General features: G+C 40.8%; 1 protein-coding gene and 1 pseudogene across 1 annotated transcript in view; both read right to left on the bottom strand.

The window, feature by feature from the left end:
* The window catches only part of IPO9 (importin 9), a 53683-nt gene extending 32928 nt beyond the window's left edge, over positions 1-20755 (bottom strand). Inside the window, exons 1-3 of the mRNA XM_042924889.1 lie at positions 20570-20755; positions 963-1024; positions 647-733 (exon numbers count right to left, since the gene is read on the bottom strand). Coding sequence (XP_042780823.1) covers positions 647-733; positions 963-1024; positions 20570-20732 — 312 coding nt within the window. The 5' untranslated portion in view covers positions 20733-20755. The remainder of the gene's footprint in view (positions 1-646; positions 734-962; positions 1025-20569) is intronic.
* Positions 9337-11491, bottom strand: LOC122211613 (annotated as a pseudogene).
* Positions 20756-23136: the final 2381 nt, after the last annotated feature.

The following is a 23136-nucleotide window of genomic DNA, read 5'->3' as shown; positions in this document are numbered from 1 at the left end:
ACAAACTTGACAAATCGTTCATTTGGGGAGTTCAACTATTATCTCTAAACTTATGCGGTCCATTACGTTAGCCACCAGCTACATGTGGCCCTTTAAATTTAAATGAAAATGAAATGCAATAAAAAAATTCACTTCCTGAGTTGCAGCAGTCACATTTTAAGTGCTCAACACCCGTACGTAGCCAGTAGCTACTGTACTAGACAACACAGGTACAGAAAATCTTCGTAGCTACAGAGTTCCAATGGGCAGTGCTGCCCTAGACCTTGTACCTCAGAGTTTCTTGGGGGCCCAGAATGGTTGCATAGCGTTGTACTAAGTAGAACCATTGGTTCATTTAATCCTCAAACAACTCTTTGAAGTTGGATTTCTAATTCTAATTTTAGATATTTAAGAAATTGAAGCTTAGAGGTTAAAATACTCTTCCAATATTCTCATGGCTAGTAAAAGGCAGAACTGCAATGTGAACACAGGTCAGCCTGATACTCAGGTCTCTTACCTACAGCATGTTGCCGATAATGCCAGCTACCAATCAATCTCCTTTTCTGCCTTTTGATTGCCCCATGTTGTCAAAGACTGGTGACAGCTCAATCTCTTAAGATGGCCCTCTCACTCTTTACAGGTGGACTAATCAAGTAACTCTCCTTACCCTTTCTGTAGTTTCAGGAGGCCTAAACTTCTCTGACTGGGCACACCAGTGAGTTTCCACATATTGCTTCAAAATGACTGATGCCAGCTGCGAAGAGAATAAGCCAAGTAGTACAGCAAGAAAAGGACTTTCTTCATATATACAAATCATATACATACAGACGGCCTAATACATTCATTTGAAGTATATCTAAATCTGGTACAAAATCCTAGGTTATTTGTAAATTGGCCTTATTCTTTCTCTTTCCAATAAGAAAGTTTTATTATCAAGTAAAAGGGAAATTACTTATAAATTGGGTCAATCAGTCTGGACTCACCTGACGGATTGCCAGTGCTCCCTGGGGATCTACGGTCAGCTCTGCCAGGTGAACACCAAATTCTGAAAGAGAAAATTTTATTTTGAGTCTAAAAACACCCAGGAAAGCCATAGCAACTTATTGAGCTTTAACTCTGATGCCAACAAGAAAGATTTCAGAAGGGGGACTGATTCATTGCTTCTAAAAGTGGTGATAACTGCTAAGATTGATTCTTCTAAGTAGGAGAAACAAACAGGCTAGGCTGTAGGACATGGCTGCCTACAACGAATAGTTCCAGCCCTCTCACTTCTTCCAATCTCTGCATAGCATCTTCCAAGATGGCAACATCTTCCTCTTAGACCAATGAATATAGTATCTAATTGAAAACCAGGACTATCTAACCCCAAAGAAAAATTAAAAAGTGAGATTTCAGGAGTTGTTCAGATATCTGCTACTAGATAAGAGATGATTAAGTATAAGAAAATCTGGCTTTAACAGGTTTAGTCCTAAAAATATAACTGTTTTAAGTGAACAGTTTCCAATAAGCAATGTAAGCAGTAAACCTGAAATGCATATTGAGAGATGTGTGTCTCCATGTATGCCACATTTTACCTTAAAAGAGCTACTAAAAATAAAAAATAAAATAAAGAAATGCATATTGAGAGACTAAAAACAATGCTTACTCCCACATTAAAATTCAGATCCTTCAATGCTTCAATGGAATCCACATTAAAATCTCAATGATGGTTTTTCCAGAAACAGAAATCCTAAAATTCATACAGAATCTCAAGGGACTACCTCAAGTAGCCAAGACAATCTTGACCAAAAAAAGAAAAAGAGACCAAACCCGGAGGACTCACACTTTCTGACTTCAAAACTTACTACAAATCTACAGTAATCAAAATAATGTGGTACTGGCATAAAGTCAAATAATATATAGCAATGAAAAGAATAGAGAGCCCAGAAATAAACCCTCACATACATGGTCAAATGATTTTTGACAAAGATGCCACGGTCATTCAGTGGGAAAAAGGCAGCTTTCAACAAATGTTGGGAAAATTGAATATCCATATGCAAGTAAATTAAGCTGGACCCTTATCAAATACTATAGACAAAAATTAACTCAAAATGAATCAGGGGAATACATATAAGACTTAAAACACTTAAAATCTCAGAAGCAAACACTGGACAAAAGCTTCAAGATCTTAGATTTGGCAATCCAGATTTCCTGGATATGATACCAAAGGCACAGAAAGAAGAAAAAAATACATAAATCAGACTTCATAAAAAGTCAAAAATTTTGTGCATCAAAAAATACTTCCATACAGTGAAAAGGCAACCCACAGGACGGAAAAAAACTATTTGTAAATCATTTGTCTAAAAAGTGGGGGCGGGGGGGGGGGGGGGGAGCCTGACTGGCTCAGTCAGTAGAGCATGCAACTCCTGATCTTGGGGTCGTGAGTTCAAGCACCACGATGGGGTAAAGTTTACTTAACAAGAAAAAAATTTTCTAAAAAAAATCATTTATCTGATAAGGGATTAATATCCCAAACACAGAGAACTGAAATTCAACAACAACAAAACAAACAACCCAATTCAAAAATGAGCACAAGACTCAAATGGGTATTTCTCTAAAGAAGATATATAATGGCCAACAGACACCTGAAAAGACACTCAACATCATTCATCACTAGGGAAATGCAAATCCAAACTTCGAGATGCCACCACACACTCATTTAGGATAGCTACTACCAAAACAACAGAAAACAAGTACTGGGGAGGGTGTGGAGAAATTGGAATGCTTACACATGACTGGTGGGAATGTAAAATGGCATAGCTGCTGTGCAGAATAATACAGTAGTTCCTCAAAAAATCAGAAATAGAATCACCATAAGATCTAGCAAATTCCATCTGTGGGTATATAACCAAAAGAACTGAAAGCAGGGTCTTGAAGAGATATTTGCATATCCATGTTCATAGTACCATTGTTCACAATAGCTAAAAGATAGAAGCAACCAAGTGTCTATCCAGAGATGAGCAAATAAAACGCAGTATATATATATGTACAAGGGAATATTATTCAGCTTTCAAAAGGAAGGAAATTCTGCAATATGATACAACAACTGCTAAAATAGGTGAATCTTGAGGACATTATGCTAAATAAAATACATTAGTCACAAAAAGACAAATACTATATGATTCCATTTTGATACGAGCTACTTAGAGTAGTCAAAATCATAAAGACAGAAAGTTTAACAGAAGTTGCCAGGGGCTGGGGGAGGGGAAAATGAGGAGTTACTTAATGGGTTTACAGACTGTCAGTTTTACAAGATGAATAGAATTGGTGGTGACAGTTGTGCAACAACGTGAGTATATTAAATACCATTGGACTGTGTACACTTAAAGATGTTAAAATGGTAAATATTAGGTGTATTTTACTACAAATTTTTTTTTAAAAAAATTAGATCTAATTTATACTTGCAAGGGAGTCAACTGTCAAATGAGGAAGAAGAATGTAAGACCAAGAGGGCACCATAATTTTCACATCTCACAGTCTAGGGCTGTGCTATCCAACATGATAGCCATCACTTACAAGTGACTACTGAATACCTGAGATGTGGCTAGTGAGAATTGACATGTGCTGCAAGTGTAAAATACCACACTGCAAACTTAGTATGAAAACAAAATAATGTAAAATATTTTAGTAATGCTTATACGGATTACAAATTGAAATACTTTGCACACCTTAGGTTAAATGAATAGTTTTAAAACTTAATTTTACCTTTTTCTTTTTACCTTCCCAATATAACTTTTAGAAAATTTAAAATTTCACCTGTGACTCTCAATATATTCCTACTGGACAGCACTGTTCTAGAAACTGAATGGTAATTTTTCAGAGGTGTTCAGTTGTGGTAGGTGCACCAGTTACGACAGGTGCATCATTCCTATTTGCAGGGAGCCGAAGAGGCTAAGACCACAGGTTAGGCAAGTGTAGGCTCAAATCCTGAAGCCACTGTGTCTAAGCTTAGACAAGTTACTTATCTTTTCTAAACCCCAGTTTCTCCATCTGCAAAATAAAGATAATGGTATCAAGTTACCAAGCAATCCTGTGAGAACAACACATGGCACATAGTAAAAACTTTAAAAATCAGTTATTGTGGCAATCCCTATAAAAATTCCAATGGCGTTTTTCACAGAAATAGAACAATCCTAAAATTTGCGTGGAACCATGAGAAACCCCAAAGAGCCAAAGCAATCTTGAGCACAGACAAAGCTAGAAGCATCATGGCTCCCTGATTTAAAATTAATTTACAAAGCTATAGTAATCAAAACTATGGTACTGGCATAAAGGCACATAGATCAGTGGAACAGAACAGAGCCCAGAAATAAACCTATGGTTAATTAATTTAGGACAAAGGAGGCAAGGCTCTCCAAGGGAAAAGGACAGTCTCTTCAATAAATGATGTTGGGGGGAGCCTGGGTGGCTCAGTTGGTTAAGCACCGGACTTCAGCTCAGGTCATGATCTCATGGTTCGTGGGTTCTAGCCCTGCGTCGGGCTCTGTGCTGACAGCTCAGAGCCTGGAGCCTGCTTCAGATTATGTGTCTCCCTCTCTCTCTGCCCCTGCTCAGCTCATGCTCTGTCTCTGTCTCTCTCTCAAAAATAAATAAACTTAAAAAAAAAATTAAAAAAAATAAATGATACTGGGAAAACTGGACAGCCACATGCAAAAGAATGAAACTGGACCACTCTCTTACACCATATACAAAAACGAATTCAAAATTAATTAATTTACTATTTGATTAATTCAAAGTTAATTAATTAAAGACTTGAATGTAAGACCAGAAACCATAAAACTTCTAAAAGAAAACATAGGTGTTAAGTTTCCTGAAATCAGTTTTAGCGATGACCTTCTGTATTTGACACCAAGAGCAAAGGCAACAAAAGCAAAAACAAATTAAGTGGGACTACAGGCATACCTTGTTTATTGCACCTTGCTTTACTGCACTTTGTAGATACTGAGTTTTTTTTATGAATTGAAGGTCTGGGGCAACCCTGTGTAAAGCAAGTTTATCAGTGCCATTTTTTTCAACAGTATTTGCTCACTTTGTGTCTCTATGTCACATTTTGGTATTCTCTCAATATTTTAAACTTTTCCATTATATATATATATATATATATATATATATATATATATATATATATATATATATATATTCTCTCAATATTTTAAACTTTTCCATTATATATATATATATATATATATATTCTCTCAATATTTTAAACTTTTCCATTATATATATATATATATATATATACATATATATATATATATATAAATATATAAGTTTTTTTATGTTTTATTTTATATTTGAGAGAGAGAGAGAGAGCGAGCACAATCAGGGGAGGGGCAGACAGGTGGAGACAGAATCTGAAGCAGGCTCCAGGCTCTGAGCTGTTAGCACAGAGCCCAACGCAGGGCTCGAACTCACAAGCAGTGAGATCATGACCTGAGCAGGAGTCAGACGCTCAACCGACTGAACCACCCTGGCGTCCCTCCATTATTATATTTGTTATGGTGATCAGTGATCTTTGACGTTACTACTGTAATTGTTTTGAGGCAACACAAAGTGTCCATATAGGATGGTGAACTTAATTGAAAAATGCTGTGTTATGATGGCCCCACTAACTGGCCATTTCCCCTTCTCTCTCCCTCTCTTTGGGCCTCCCTATTCCACCAGACACAACAATACTGAAATTAGACCAAATTAAACCGTGTAATAACCTCTAAGGGTTCAAGTGAAAGGAAGAGGTGCATGTCTCACACTTTAGAAAAAGCTTGGTGAGGAAGGCATGTCAAAAGCCGAGAGGCTGAAAGCTAGGCCTCTTGTGTCAGCTAAGCTGTGAATACAAAGAAAAAGTATTTGAATGGAAGCAAAAGTGCTACTCCAGTGAACACTCAAATGGTAAGAAAGTGAAACAATCTTATTACAGATATGGAGAAAGTTTTAGTGGTCTGGACAGATCAAACCAGCCACAACATTCCCTTAAGCCAAAGACTAATCCAGAGCAAGGCCCTAACTCTCTTAAATTTTATCAAGGCTAAGAGAGGTGAAGAAGCTGCAGAAGAAAAAGTACTGATCTGTAGGGCACCTGGGTGGCTCAGTCTGTTGGGCATCCGACTTCGGCTCACTCAGGTCATGATCTCGCAGTTTGTGGGCTTGAGCCCTGCGACGGGCTCTGTGCTAACAGCTCAGAGCCTGGAGCCTACTTAAGATTCTGTGTCTTCCTCTCTTTCTGCCCCTCCCCTGCTCATGCTCTGTCTCTGTCTCTCTCTCTGTCTCAAAAAGGAATATTAAAAAAAAATTAAATAAGTTGGGAAGTAACGTACAGCATGTCAGCTATGGCTAATAATACTGTATTATATATTTTAAAGTTGCTAAGGTAAGAGAATAGTTCTTAGAAGTTCTTTTAATAAAAAAAACAAAAATTCTATAATTAAAATAAAATAATAAATTGTGCTAGCATTGCTTTTATTGCCCATAGTGAGTACACTGTTTGGCTTTCCTATCTCTGTAACTAAAGTTACTTTCCATAGTGAATTCTAACTATCACAATTGGGTTTCACTGAAATAGCCATCCAAAGGATATTTATGCAAAAGAAAAGCTTAATACCAAGAAAAAGTCACCCATGCAGTGTTTCATGTTCAAGGCTTATCCAAGTACACAGGTTAAAAGCTACTGAAAATGATCTATGTCTATGTATTTTTTAAATGTTTTATTTTGAAATCATTTTTAGACTTAAAGAAAAGCTGACAAACAGTACATAGAGTTCATGGATACCCTTTACTCACGTTCCTCTGATATTAACAACCTACACAACTGTGGTTCAATGATCAAAACCAAAAACTAACATGGGTATAATACTATTAACTGAACTACAGACTTGACTGGAATTTCACCAGTTTTTTTCCCTTATTGTCCTTTTTCTGCTTCATGATCCAATCCAAGATCCCATGTTGTATTTGGCTGTCAGGTCTCTTCAGTTTCCTCTAATGCATGACATTCTCTTATTGTCTTTTATGACCAGAACACTTCCAATGAGTAATGATCAGTTACTTTGTAGAATGTGTCTCAATGTGTGATTGACCCAAGTTTCCTCATGATTAGACTGAGGTTATTCATTTTAGACAAAAATATCAGAGAAGTGATGCTGTGTCCTCAGAATATCCTATCAGGGAATACATAATGTTGAAAAGTTACTGGAAATGTTAACCATGATCACTTACTTGATAATGTGCAGTCTACTGGGTTTCTCTACTGTAAAGGTACTGTTTTTCCCTTTTAATGATAAAAATCTCGGGAGAGATACTTTGAGATTATGATAATATCTTGTTTCTTCTTATACTTTCACACATTGACTTTAGTATCCATCTGTAGATCCTATTGGCAAACATTATCACCGTGTTGTTTGCCTAATGGTGCTTTCGTATTTATTTTCTTTACTCTTATTAACTGTAATTCTTTTCTAATGAGGAACTGTCCCTTCTCCTTTCTTTATCCAATTATTTCTTTACACCAGTGTGGACTCATGTTATTTATTTTATTCTATAGTTTTAAGCCAGTACTATCATTATTTTGCTGCCCAGATCATTCTACTTAGGCCACTGGCACTCCTTTCATTTGGGTCCTGTATACTTCTCTCCACTCCCATCCTTTTTACAGCACTGCCTTTTGTTCTGATATCACAAGATATTCTAGGCTTATCTTGTATTTTCCCTGCGTAAGCCCTGGTGCTTATTTTAGTGGGGAATGCTATTTAGAAACCAAGATCTAGATGCTAGGTGTGCTCAATGCTACTGGGGTGTCACTGCTCCTAGGCCTTCTCAGAGAACACCACGAGGAAATCTATGTATGTATACTAACGTATACCTACACATCCACCCATCCATCTGCCTGCCATCCATCCATCCATCCATCCATCCATCCACCTACTGACACCTCAGATCCAATGCCATGTCAATACAAAGGTTCATTCTACTTTTCCTCTTTTCCTGATGTAATTTTTTCTCTGGCTCTCATTTTCTAAAATAAGTTTGCCTATTCATTTCAATCTTAGTATACACATAAACTAATTACAACTATTAACTCATACTCTTGTGAAAAACAGATGTATTAACTGGAGTACAGTTTTTGTGAATAGTTCTTTTTGACTTTAATTTTACAATATGCAGTCGAACCACACACTATTTACCAAAGTTACTTGGATTCTTTTCTCTCCCAACACCCAATGATACTTATGTTATTCATTTGTAATACGGTCAGGTTCATTTGTTAATACTTCCATTTTGGGCCCTCTTTACCGTTTGATTTTAATTATTTATTTGAGGGATACTTCTACAATTCTCAATCAAAGCTACACAAAAAGGAGTATTATAAGAAGTGTCGCTCCATCCACATCCCTATTAACTTCTTTCCACCTTTTCTCAACCCACTCCATGTAACCAATCAGCTTCTGGCTTATCTCTCCTGTATTTCTTTTGCATTAATGAGCAGATACAGGTGTATTTTTTTATGTCCTCTTATTTACACGAACAGTTGTTTATTATATTCTTTTATACTTTTTCTTTAAAAAAATATTTTTAATATTTATTTTTGAGAAAGAGAACGAGTAGGGGAGGGACAGAGAGACGGAGACACAGAATCTGAAGCAGGCTCCAGGCTCTGAACTGTCAGCACAGAGCCCAACACGGGGCTCGAACCCAAGAACTGTGAAATCATGACCTGAGCCGAAGTCGGACGCTCAACCAACTGAGCCACCCAGGCGCCTCTGTACTTTTTTTTTCAATTAACATTATATTCTGGAAATCATTCCACATCAGTTCAGAGATTCCTCATTCTTTTTCTTTGTAGCTGCATAACATACCATTGTATGATGTACTTTATTCAACCTATTGAATCAACCTATTGAATCAACCACTGTCCTATTCATGAATGTATATAATGTATCAATGTATATAACTAGGCAGTTACATTGCTTCCAATATTCTGCTTTTATACACTATGTTGCAGTAAACAATATGCATTTTTATATTGTTGAAGGTGTACCTTCAACCCCAGAAGTGGGTCTCCTGGATCAAAAGGTAAGTGCATATACAGTGTGGTTAGGTATGGCCAAATTTTCCTCCAAAAGGACTGTACCAATTTGCATTCCCACTAGTAATGTTAAGAGTGTTTCTTTACAGCCTCACCAACAGAATGTGTTACTATTTTGCCAGTCTGACAGATAAGAAATGGTTGTTTCATTTCTCTAACCACTATAAACCTTATTTGTATGTTTGAGTCCTTTTTTTGTCGGGGGCGGGGGGGGGGGGTGCTGGTGATCTGTCTGTCCATATCCCCCTCCCATTTTTCTACTGGGTTTTTGGTCCTTTGTTCCTTAAAAAAAAATTTTTTTACACTTTAATCTTGTTTTATCTTCATAACAAGACTGTGAGGTAGGTAGGCAGGTATTAAATCATTGGGGAGATTAAGTAGGGAGCTATGGCTCAGAAAATTTAACAGATTTTGTCAACATCTAAAAACTAGTCTGAGTCTCTGGTTTCAGGTCTGATTGTAAAGGCTATTATGGACCAAAGCAGTTGAAGACAGACCTTGAAGCTGACTCTGCTACTCTCCATGTTGCCCCTGATCCTTCCATTCCAGGTTCAGTCTTCAGGGGCTATTTTCCATAGGCAAGACTCAATGCAGAGGCACCCAAGATAGTACCATTCTCTGTTCTGGGGCTGTCCACGGACTTATGAGGAGGAAAACAAGACTTTTACAAACTGCCCACTGAGGAATGAAGGTTAGTTCCAGCCTTCTGCAGTTACCTCACCCAGAAGACCAACTCTTTGAATGTATGATTCAGAAAAGATGGTTGCATCCAGCCAGTTCACAACAGTGACAGACTCATAGAGATACACATATCATTCTGCTTAGATATACATCTGCAAAACACTAGGCCCCAGATGATCTCCACGCCAAATACTCTCCATGGACTCATAATGAGTAAGTTAGTTCACGCTGTCTAGGCCCGGGATTTCTGGCAACCAGCAAGGAGCCCAGGGGCTGCCGTACCTTGGAGCCTCTCAGGGAACCAGGGTTCCTCTGCCAGGCTGCCCAGAGGAGAAAGATCCAGCCCTCTCTTCAGAGAGAAGGGTGAGCATGAGCAGCTTTTCCTGTCGGTACCCCAAAGCAGCAAAACAGGGCAAAGGGTGAGGAAGAAGACTTCAATGCACACCCCTCCATGCGGGGTCACGTCCCTGCACCAGGAGTTCTCAGCATACACAAAGGTTTTTGCTTGTTGCTTCTTAACCACAGCGATGGCATAAAGGTCTTCTGGAGGGGCTGGCATTGAGGTCTTTTAGGAACATACTTTGACTCAATCCTAGGGGTGGGCCATCAGGAGGGGCAGGGGACTCAAAATGTCTCAGACTCCTCCAATGGATCCTGTTTAGCAGGACCCTGACCTCGTTCCAGTAGGAGAGATCCTGCTTGTGTTCCTGGGAGGATAAAAAGATGTGAGCTAGTTCTGCTGGGGCCTCTAACAGCCTGGGAGAATTGGTACTAGGCACCCCTCCCTTTAGGGGTAAAGCTGTCTCCTGTGTGTGGCTGAATAATCCGTGTACCTCACTCGCCTGGGGCAGGAGAGGTGGAGGTGAAGGGGCCCAGCCTGGCTCCTTCTCCTCCTGCGCTTCAGGATTCCCTGGGGGCCTCTGCGCCTGCAAGTACAGCTGCTGGAGTCTTGCCATCTGCTCCAGCTCTAGGCACAGGTGTTCCAGGCAGTAGAAACAGGCCCAGGCTTTAGGCCCCAGCTCCCCCACCACCTCTGCTTCTTCCAGGTCTGCCCTGTCAGTTTCTGCCACAGTGGCCTCCTGCTCCCTTACTCCAAAAAGGGGCATTTCGCATTCAGGCTTACTTGGTGACTTTAGGGAGTGATGGTGTGACATGCTGGCAGGGGAAGTCGAGGGTTGGTGGGACAGCTTCAGCACCTGCTCCAGCCTTCAGCCAGCTTTCACCTGGCCTAGGTGGGCAGGACATTCCTTGGCAGCAAGGGTCAGGGGCTCACGGTTCCCTATGTACTCCAAGTCCAGAGAAGGTAACTGACTGAGAAAGGCCCAGTGAGGTGGCCTGGGGGCTATCTCCAACCACCATCTCCACTCCTGAGTCCCAGGAGGCCTGCCTCCTGGGACCTCTCTACTCACCTTTCCCCTCCCAAGAGTCTAGTGAGCAAGCTGGGCAGCAGCCGGGATCCATCCGCAGGTGGTGCTGACTCCTGGCACTAAACAGCTGCATGGCAGGTTCTTGACAACCCCATCTACCATCTCTTCGCACCTTGATTTTCAGGCCAAACCCTTTCCTGCTACCCATAGGTCCTCTGGGTTGCTCCCTCCTAACCCCATCCTTCTAGATAGCACCCTCATCCCATTCTTCTTTCCCAGATACAGACAGGGAAACAGAGTCCCTAGTTTTTAAGAGTTCTTTATACTGGGGTGCCTGGGTGGCTCAGTCAGTTGAGAGTCAGACTCTTGACTTTGGCTTTTAGATCATGATCCCAGGATTCTGGGACTGAGCCTTATGTTGGGTTCATGCTGAGCATGCAGCCTGCTTGGGATCCTCTCTTCCTCTGCCTCTCTACCCTGCTAGTGATCTCTCTCTCTAAAACAACAACAACAGAAACCCTAAAACTATCTTTAAGAATTTGTTTATTTTTGAGACAGACATAGAATGCGAGCAGGGGAGGGGCAGAGAGAGAGGGAGATACAGAATCGGAAGCTGAGCTGTCAGCACAGAGCCTGACGCGGAGCTAGAACGAGGAGCTAGAACTCACAAACTGAGATCATGACCTGAGACGAAGTTGGACGATTGACTGAGCCACCCAGGTGCCCCCAAACCTCGAAACCATTAAAAAAAAGAAAGAAAGAAAAAGTTCTTTATATATTAAGGATATTATCCTTTTGTCTGGGTGTATGCTATGAAAAATTTCTCCCAGTTTTTCAGCTTTTGACTTTTTTTTAATGTTTATTTACTTTTTTGGGTGGGGGGAGAGAGCGAGAGAGAAAGAGAGAGAATGAGTAGGGGAGGGGCAGAGAAGAGGGAGAGAGAGAATCCGAAGCAGGCTCCAGGCTCTGAGCTGTCAGCACAGAGCCCGATGTGGGGCTCGAACTCACGAACCAACCATGAGGTCATGACCTGAGCCAAAGTGAGCCCCCAGGCGTCTTTTTACTTTTTATATGGTGGTTTTTGTCATGCAAATTAAAAACATTATTTTATGAGTCAGACTTATCAATATTTTATTGTCTCTGAATTTCGAGTTACAGTTAGCCTTTCCTTATGCCAGCATTAAAGAAAAATTCACCTGTATCTTCTAGAATTTGTACAGTTTCATTTAAAAAAGAATTTTTTTTTTTTACATTTATTCATTTTTGAGAGACATAGCACAAGCGGGGGAGGGGCAGAGAGAGAGGGAGAGATAGAATCTGAAGCAGGCTTCAGGCTTTGAGCTGTCTGTCAGCACAGAGCCTGAGGCGGGGCTCAAACCCACAAACCGCGAGATTGTGACCTGAGCCGAAGTTGGACACTTAACCGACTGAGCCACCCAGGCAGCTCCTGTACAGTTTCACGTTTTAAATTTTTAGGTTTCTAATCTATTTGGAACTTGTTTTTTTGTATGGTATGAGATACTGATCTGATTCCAAATACCTACCTGGTTGTCCTAGTACCCTTTATTAAAATGTCCACCTTTACCCCAATAACTTGAGTGAGATGTCACCTCTATCTACATTAAATTTCCATAGATACTTGTGCCTATTTCTGGACTTCTTATTCTATTCCACAGTTCTATTTGTGTATTCACATACCAGTGCCACTCTGTTTATTTTAATTATAGAGCCTTTATAAGATGTTTTAATATCTGGTAGAATTAGTCCCTCGTCAGAGCTTTTTCCTGTTCAGTATTTTTGGAGCTACTCTTCCATGTTTGTTTTTCTACACACTTTAGAATCAACTTGTGTACTCATCTATAATGTTGAGTTGTCCTATCCAAGGATAGCATATGTCTTTCCATTTGTTCAAGTCTATTTTTCCCACCCATTTCTCTGTAAATGCTTTAATACATATCTCTGAAAGATATATATGTTTTAAAGTTTATTTATTTTGAAAGAGAAAGAGAGCATTCAAGTGGGGGAAGGGCAGGGAGAGAGAGAGAACCCCAAGTAGGCTCTGTGCTGTCAGTGTAGGGCCCGAGGCATGGCTTGAACTCGTGAGATCATGACCTGAGCCAAACTGGATGCTTAACCGACTGAGTCACCCAGGTGCCCTGGAAGATATTTTTTAAATTGAGGTAGAATTCATAACCATTTTAAGATGAAAAACTCAGTGGCACTTAGTACAGTCACCTCTACCTAATTCCAAAACATTTCCATCATCCTAAAATAAAACCCATACTCGTTAAGCAGTTATGTTCAAGTCTACTTTTTAAGTCTTTCAGGAATGTTTAAACAGTTTCACCCAATAGGTTCCTTTACAATTCCTATTAATTTTATTCCTAAGTATTTAATCTTCTTTGTTGCTATTGTAAATGGGTTTTTAAAAACCACTTTACATCCTCTAGGCTTTTATATGAAGGCTACTGATTTTTCCATTTTATGTCTGGCCTCTTTACTGAATCCATCGATTCCTCACTCATTACGCGCTTAAGCTGCAGGGTTTCTTTGTATTTTTTTTTTTAAGTGAATTTACTTATTCTGAGAGAGAGTGCACACACAATACAGAAACTCATGCACGGGGGAGGGGCAGAGAGAGAGAGGAAGAAAGAATCCCAAGCAGGCTCTGCTCTGTCAGCACAGAGCAGGATGCGAGGCCCCAACACGTGAACGGGGAGACCATGACCTGAGCCAAAATCAAGAGTCCGACACTTAACCGACTGAGCCACCCAGTGCCCCTAAGCTGCAGTTTTTGACACAATCTTATGGCACCTATCTTTTCACTCAGGAAAGAGTACTTTTGCAAGAACACCATGAAAGAAGCCACATTCTCTCTAAAGCATTTAGTCAAGTGATTAAATCACAAGTAAACACTTCAAACCTGCAGAATTACCTCTAAAAATACTGAAGTGCATCCTAATTCTTAGGATTAGTTTAGATAGTTCAGACTCTGGTACATATTAAACTTATTTATAATGGGAAAAATAGTAGGTGTCTACAACCTAAAGATATGGGAGTCAACCTTCAGAATGGACTAAAACACATGAATCAGATATAATTCTGGAAGACCTCGTGGATACCAACCAAAGTTCAAGTTTAATGGTAAAAAAGCTCTCTAAAATGCATGTATGAAATCCAATTAAAGAAGGAGAAGGGAGAAAAGAGCACTTGTAAAGGGACCCCCACTTCCTTTGACTTCAGATACTTAGTGTGATGATGGATGTTAACTTTATAACCCGTAGTCTGTTTAGAAGTTACTGTCCACCCAGGTTTAGCATCCCTGGAAATAGTCAATCAGTTCTGTGACAATTATGTGACATCTTTAAGGATGATCTCTATATATTCATAAATTATATGGCCCATACAGTATTTTCTTGTAAAGCACATATTTCAACTTTTGCATGGACCATTATGATATGGGTTTTAATATTCCTGGCAAGAGCACAATTTTTGGATCATTACTATACAGACAAACTAAAATGGGATCAAGATGAACAAAATCTTTACTCATACAATGTGGAAAAGATACTGAGGTATGAAAATGAGAGTTTTTGAAAGGGTTTGAAACTTGAGGTGGGACTTTAAAATTTAAACAAATATGAATAATTACTTTTTCAATGAAAGCACAGATACTGTTACAGTTATAGGGTCAACACTAAGGCTCACAGAACAGACAAGGAACCATGCATTTTCCACCAGTCAACACTGGTACCAATTAGAAGAATCATTATAGCATGAAGACCAGGCAAACTACACCTAAGTCTTGCCACTATTTGAGGGTCCTTTCTCATGAACCTGAGAATATCAAGTCTATTCCTTTGGAAGAAAAGGGTAGTGTGAATACATTTCTTCCATACCAGTGCCAGAAGAAGGTAGGTAGTACTCTGGTAACAATCACAATAGCTGGGAGCTATCCACTCTAATACAAGATCTAGTATCAAGATCATCAAAGATCACACCCCAATTTCCACTAATCACTTCGCTTCATGCATCACTGAGATTGCAAGGGATGGTGAGAGTAAGAGGTCGTCAGAAGATTAAGATCCATGAGGGGCACAGAAACCTAAGTCAACCAGGGGATCTGTACTTACAACAAACATCATAAGATAAATTTCTCTGAAAGCTTATTTCCTCCACACAGGAAAGAAGAAGCTTGAAAGTTCAAGTATATAACTCTCTGCTGAAAAGCACTGATGAGAAAGAAAATCTTCAAAGACGATAATCACCATTAACTAAAGACTGGATAAACAGAACAGATTTTCTTTTCTACAGGCTCCCACAGTTTCAAAAACAGTGGTCACATGATCAGCTCTAGTTTGGAAATCCCAAAATTTCAAAGACCAAGAACTCACTTGCATTAGGTTATAGGGGGATGTAAGAGTGAAATTCAATTATTATTTATTTAATAGTATTTCCTGTTTAATGTATTTCCTATTCTGCCTAGACTATATGCCCATTAGAAATACAGAGATATCAGTCACCATAGAAGATTTTCATACCATAAAACTTTAGTTTACTTAAAAGCTGTAAGAATTATTTACAAGGAGTGATAGCGGTGGTGTGGTGAACTCTGCTTTAAAACTAACGCACATAAGGAAAAGCCAGAAAAAAAACCCTCAAGTTCTCTCACATGTTTTAAACGATCAATATGGTTGCTCCTGTCCACTGATTTCTGTTAGGTAGTAAAAATTCTACTTACAGATACTCACTTAACAGAGACCACGTATTTTTTGAAGAAATACAACTAAGTGTGTCTATAAAGAAAAGGTACTTTTACTTATATTAGTGTGTATTGGGGGATTTCCAGTTTTGCTGATTGGTGTCTTCAACATAAACTAGAAAGAACCGCTGAATAACTTGCTTTGGGATGGTTAAGGCAGGAAAAGTACAAGAAACACCGACATACACAGCTGTTTTATTTTGTCTTGCTTTGAAAACAACAATTCAGATTAAACTAAGATTCAATCTACAATCAATTAAGCCGAAAGGGGACATTCAAATGGGTTGTAAGAAGTTAGCTTTCTAATGCCATTTTTGTCTGGTTTCTTTTCCCAAGATGAAGTAAGATAAACCCATTCTGTCAACCTGGGTTTTCACCCTGACTACAGGTTCCTGAGTATACTCTCATCCAGCACAAAATGGTATCCTCTGACTTCCTTTCCAAGAAAGCCTTTGCCCTCCTTCCCTAGCTCATTCTCTGGGGTTTTAGTCTTTTGCTCCCCTCTATCATTATCCTTGCTCCTCTTTCTCTCCTCTCACCTCACTAGGCAAAAGCATTATCTAAAACTTGGCTTCGAAGGGAAGATCCAAAGGAGAGCACGGAGGATAAAGGGTAAGTTAAGAAACATATGCTACTGGACTTAAGGGTCACTAGAGAGACATGAGACTTGGCAGTGCTTTGACAGTCAGGGAAGCTACTACTAAGAAGAATTGTGAATAGGGTTTGGTTGGGAAAGGACGTAGTTCTGAGTATAGCTCTGGAAAAGCCCCCCTTTTCTTATGGAGGTTGGTGAGCACCACAAAACCACAGGTGAAAGGAAAAAGAAAACTCCACCACTGGCCTTTTTCCGAGCGTGGCCGCCTTCCGCTCGGCTCAGTGCCCGCCACATGCCCAGGAGTGCGTCTGGATCCTTGAGGGGCTCCCTTCGCAGGTGACAGTGCTTACGCTATACTGTAAGAGAGCCAGAAAAGTGCCCATGAGAACCAGAAAGCAAACTTCCAGCCAGCAGGAACATCTTTCTAGGCATCTAAGATGGGGGAATCAACACTGATATATGGGCAGCATCTGAATGCCAGGAAAGGTGAGGGAGAGATAATTACCCCCTCCCCAGTTCAATATAATGGTGACGGAAGGGAAAAAACGTATTTTATGTGAGGCATCTGTTGGGAGCAAGACAGAAAAGACTAAGTCAAAGACAAATGGCAGGGAAAAATGCCTTTACTTCTAATAGACAAAAAGAAATAACTAAGAGAAGAAAATGACCTAGGGTCTAAATTTGGTTATGTAAGAAAGTCTGCTATGCTGGCCTGGAGAATTAGAGCTTATGAATGAAAGCAACTCATTCTACCACTTGGGTGATGCTGCTCTTAGAGGAAAACGGAGAAAGAAGGAAAAGAAGGAAAAACTTCATTCTAAGATATAAAAAAGTAAAGCATAAATACACCAAAAATAAAGAGGTGACATTCTCAAAAGTCATGATCTTCTCATAAGTCAGACAAAAAAGAAAAGCTCAGTAGAGAACATTAGACTCTGATGTAAGAGATCTTCAGCAGTTCACAAACTTCCCAATCTTTTTAATTACTATGTTTATAAAATGCTTTATATGACTCCGTGTGTTAAATAAAACAAGAATTAGATGAATGTTCTAACAGATCAAAAGACTTATTCTTACTCTGTTGAAGCAAAACTAAATTCCTGCAAACTCTGTTCATCAAACTCAAAATCTCAGTCTTCCTAAGAGAAAAGAAAGGGTAACAATTATCTGTTGGAATACTGTAATAATAGAGGAACTTCCAAACTTGCACTATGCTTCTCAAATCAGGAGCAGAATGTGCTTTGGGCTCCAGCAACTTCAATCCTATTTTCTGGGATAAATGTTTCTTAAAATTTCATCTACCCAAGAATCTGGTCAGAGCATGTCAACCTCTCTTGTCTCTCCATTTAACAGAGGGTTAACAAATGACCTGTGCCCTTTCCCTCAAAGTTAGAGATTCTTCCACTTAAGCTCCAAGACTAGGGGTCATCACCTGGCAACCAAGGAAGGTGGTACACCTATTTGTCAAAGGGAGTAGACTGGTTAATCTTAAAGATCAACTGGGGCCAGTCTCCTGTGTGAGGCAACAATAAATGGCTCACAAAGACAGTTATTTGAGGGGACAGAGGGACTAGAAACAACCATATTTGGTTGTCACCTGATGTTGGCCCCATAGAACCAAAAAGATCAAAAGATTACCAGAATACAAATAATAGTAGATACCAACTCTCAGATTTCTCATTAACTTCAAATTTTAAGGAAGTGTATTTCAGAGGACCAGAAAGCAAGGTTTCTTCCACTAGGATAAAACTAAAATGTGAAGCAACTCCAAAGGAGTCGAAAATGATCTTGTTCACTCATTTGCAAGAATGCTCCTGCCCTGGCCTGCAGGATGTTCTAATATAATAGCAGGAGCAACATCCTACCAGTTTCATCAGGACAGATGGTTGGCTAAATTCTGGCTAGGAAGCCAGGTGCTATATTTTCATATAAAGGAAGGCAATGGCTAGTGGAAAAGAAACTAGTGACCATGTTAAGGAAACATTTGAGATTCAGACAGAATACAAGACAGGAGGTACTCTGGACCCAATGGCAAAAAATAACTTGTTAAAGGCGGTAAGGAGGAAGGGAGAGAAGCAAGGTACTATATCTGAAGAATGGCTCACCACTCTCCACCTAAAACTAGGTTACTGAAAGGGGTGAATTTTTATAGTTTTTTAAGTAAATATAAGGAGTTGGACTTATTTAAAAAACAAAAAGAGCCTCCAAAGGGTCCAAAGCACTTCAATCAACTCCAGAGACTTGGTCCAACCCTGTACATCACATCCTGACCCTGTGCGTCATATGCCTTAGTACTAGACCACTGATATCAGGTCACTGTATTATAGCCGTTTCATGTTGCACAGCATGCCTGATAGCACATTACCAGTAAGTTAAGGTGTGTGTGTTTCAGTCTATTTCCATCAGTGGCCTAAATCAAATGCAAAACTCTGCAATTCTGTTTTAGATTTCAAGACCCCAAAAGATGAAGAAAGCGAGACTAGAATTTCAAAAAGCTCTCAAGAAATTGACACAGTCCTAGACTTTGCCTAGATGAGACCATGGCATTGGCTAGAGAAGGGATCAGAGCCCAAGTGGAGCTGTTATTGGGCAGTTAAAACATGCACTCAGGTTCACCTTTTGTAGGAAGGTGCCAGACATACATTTGGGACACCAGGATCACCGGCTAGCATTCAGGGAAGCCATCAGACCGTCAATTTTATTCAAGTAGTAACTTGAATGTGATGAGGTTCCTTTGCTTTGTCACTCTTCCTCCTTCACATCCAAGGGAGGCAGAGACAATGTGAATACAAAAATTTTACCGAGACTAGAATAACTCCAATCAATCTATGCATGGTTCTTAACGAGCTTTCTCCTAACCAGCAATTGCTCCTATTGTAGGGTCTGACATTTTATAGAACAATGACAATTACAATTAGGCCTTCAAAATGGTCCTTAACCTGTTATATCCCAAATCTCAACGTATTTCCAATAGCTCTCTCATGCGGTGAGGGAAAATTAAAGGGAGATTTGTCCGAAGTTCTTTTCAATAAAATCCTAATCCCAGTAGAAGAGCGAACTCAAGGTTTTGAGTGTGATTTGTCAGACCATGGACAATCTCCCATATCTCGGAAGAGGTCTTTAAGAGGTGGCTGAGCTGGGAGACAGTCTAAGGATTTGCAGTTCTTCCAGCGAAGCCTTTAACAGACCAGATATATTTCTTACATAAAGACCAAGAGGATTTTTCCCTTCTCCTGTTTTAGGATCAAATTGTTCTTAGTAAAGTGGTTACACGCGGCCTGGTGAAAGGCCCACTCAGCAGGAAATTGACCATCTCAAACCAATAGTTTATTTTTTTTCTCCATCACTTTAAAGCATATAATAGGAGTACCGGGACAAAGAGTCAAAGACAAAGGATGATCGGTTCCTCCAAATAGAAATGCACACAGAGGTATTTAATAAGTGTAAATTATTTGGAAAATTAAAGGGGACTATGGCCAGGAAGGTGAATCAGCTGCACATGCACTGAATTTGATTTCTAGGAAAACATTAAGAGGTAAACCGACCAGCTAGGTTTATAACTCGGAGGCAGAAACTTGTTTGATATCTACTAAGCTCTGATAGCCGCGTTCTCAAGGCTCTGCCCTCTCACCACTTCTAACAACTCCCTTTACTCCTATTCCAGCACAACCGAGCTGGCGAAGAGGACAGCAAAAGATCCTGGTTCTGAACTCAAAAATATTTCCCAGACCGCGCGACTTCCTCCAAAGCAGCAAGTCTAGCTCCATCTCGGTCCTCTGCAGATCCTAGGCTCCATCTAGCTTTTCAAGTCTCCACCCTCCCTCTCCCCTCCGAGGCTCCACCTCTCCCGACCCTCTCCTCCAGGCGCGCCTCCCCTCTCCGGGACTTTCACAGCCACCGGGGACATCATCCTCTCTTCCTGCCCCACTCCTGCCTGCTGGGCCTCGGCGCCCAGATCTCCACTGGCTCAGGCTCCCCTTGTCCCCAGCCGGTCCGGAGCTGCGGTCAGCGGACAGTACGGCCGGCCCAGGTCCGACACATCCTCGTGATGGTCCCGCCTCACTCACCCTCTGTCACCTCGAGCACCTTAATTTGTTCCTCGGCAGCCGCTCGCACCTCCTGCACTGGGGATAGGATCCCGGTGAGCGTATCCACCAACGCCTCCTTCAGTCCTTGTGCCACCGGACCCGGCAGCCCCGAGGCCGCACCAGCCGCCGCCGCTGCCGCCATCTTTCTTCCCTTCAGCCCGCCAGCCCCACGGCCGGGACCCGCCACTGAATGACGGCTCCCGCGCGCGGCCAATCCGCGAAGCCGCGCCTGCGCACCAGAGTCGGGCGGGAGCTAGAAGGGGGCGGGGAATGGGTCTAAACCTCCAGAGACAGCGCCTCCTGCCGTATAGACGAAAACTGCACCTTTTCCCGCGAGAATCGCTTCGCATTTTTTGTGAAAACTGAGCTCCAGAAAGGTTAGGGGGCTTTCCTGAGTGGAACAGCAAGTTAGTAAACTCACTTGGAACAAAGCCGATGATAGAGGACTTTAGATTCATGGATCTTTCAGGTATAAGCTACAGTGTTAGGAGAGAGGAGTTGAGATGGGAATGGGTGTAGAGGGCTTTAAGGAGAGAGTTCTGGGTCAGAAATAGCTATTTTAAACCAGCCTTTTTCGCCCCTTCAAACACTGAAAAACAACAACAACAACAACAACAACAACAACAACAACAACAACAGTGGCTCAAGTGAGCCTCTTCATCTCAGGCTCAAGAATTCAAAGGTAGGGGAAAAAGAAACTGAAGTGGATGGAGCAGCGGGGAGTGGTCATCTGCAATAGACCCAACCCCCTGGTTTTCCAGCCTAGTTGAGCCCAACTTCAAAATTGGAATGTCTGGCCAGGAGAGGGCACCTGCGTGGGAAATGGTATTTCTTTCCTCCGGAGAAAGTACTTGAATGTCTATTTGAGAATGAATCCTATTCGTTGAGAATGTATAATTTTTTTTTTTTTCTCCCCCAGAGAAATTGTGCTGGACGTTTAAGGAATGAAGGAACAAGAGTAGTTTAATATGGATATCCCACGGCTGGTCACAGGAAATGGCTGAAAGAATAGAGATAATTCTAAATACTGGAGCGAGTGGAGAGGATTATCGAGAGGAGTTAAGAATGCAGGGCAGAATTAACAAAAAAATTAAATTGCAAATTAAGAAAGAATCAGGGCAGGTTGGTGAGCATGTAGTGCCAGATGGATGGAATGATATGTTATTGGGAGTGGGAAGCGCTAGACCAAAGAGAAACAGGTAATTTTTAGTAGCTGTTCAGGTTGAGTGCCTTAAAATGGTTTCTAGGAACTCTGACTCTCCCAAGTGGCAGAGGAAACCAGATGGCAATTCCTCACCTAGTTCTACGCCTGTGGCTGCTAAATTGATAGTGATCTGGGGTTGTCGGTTCATCTGAGTATCTTCCTAAAGATTGACTCCTTGATTTGAGGATAGCTCTAAACATATTTTGTCACCTCCCATGTTAGAGGACAGGTGGGTTGTGTTACTACAATTTCGTAGGGAAAAAAAAGATTGCTTCTTGGACCTCGAAATTCCATAGTAGGGAATTGTAGGACTTCTTTTCCTTCTTTCCCGGTTCCATTAGAACAGCTTCTTTTCTCATAGGTTAATTTGCCTTCACCCCTGGAAGAAAACTTAGGAAAGTCCGGAGGGTGGTCGATTTTCAAACATTGTGGCAGTGGATGGAGGACTCAAGAACCCTGAATTTTGGGCTGGTGAAGGAGGCTATGTCCACAGCATGCAGGTAGGAACCACATCCACCCCTGTCCCAACCAAAGGGGTCCAGAACTCCTGCTTAGGATTTGAGGATCAAACATTTCCAGGCAGATGAGGTTTACCTCTTGGTTAGGCAAATGACCACCAGTAGTCTCACCTTGCAGATCAGGAATGGGCCACAAGATAAATGGAGACAGAAACCAGACAGAGAGGGAACTAGATAGAACCAGTGGACAATACAGGAGATAGCTTTATTGAAACGCAAGTGGCACGGAACAGACGAATCTTGCTGGGAGGAGACAAGCCTGATGGACAGAGGAACCTCAGGAGAGGGGCCTCTGGCAGTGATGGAAGAAGGCCTCTTCAGCTGGCCTGGCATGGATTTGCAATCAATTTGTTTCTTAAAACAAATTACTGAGCAGACAGCCCAGCTCTCTTCATGATTGTTACCGCAACTATATACAACGGTTTGCTTTCCAGATTCAAATTTGCTTTCTCTACACTAGATTATAAAAGGGGGTAGATTTAAAAAGAGGCGAGGGTCAAATGAGAAAAAACACAAACACACAGACACACACATATCCTGGTCTGGGGCTTTATGTCCAATAAATTAAAAAAAACAAAAACAAAAACAAAAAAAAACCTCTTGCAAAAATTCCTGCCCACTTTCCACCTGAGGGTCGGCATGCATTTGAGAAACACAGACTCCATCACATAAACAGGATGGGGGTGAGGTGGGGGGAGGGAAGGAATCTAGCAGGGGTTGGAATTCATTAAAAAAAAAAAAAAGATTGTTCTGTTAAAAAAGAAAAACAAACAAAAAACAACGGTAACAAAAAACATTAGGAAGTGGGAGGCTACTGCACAGCA

Source organism: Panthera leo, chromosome F3, assembly GCF_018350215.1.
Source record: "Panthera leo isolate Ple1 chromosome F3, P.leo_Ple1_pat1.1, whole genome shotgun sequence".
NCBI lineage: Eukaryota > Metazoa > Chordata > Mammalia > Carnivora > Felidae > Panthera > Panthera leo.
Note: the sequence above shows the minus strand (reverse complement) of the source record. Positions and strands in the feature narration are given on the sequence as shown.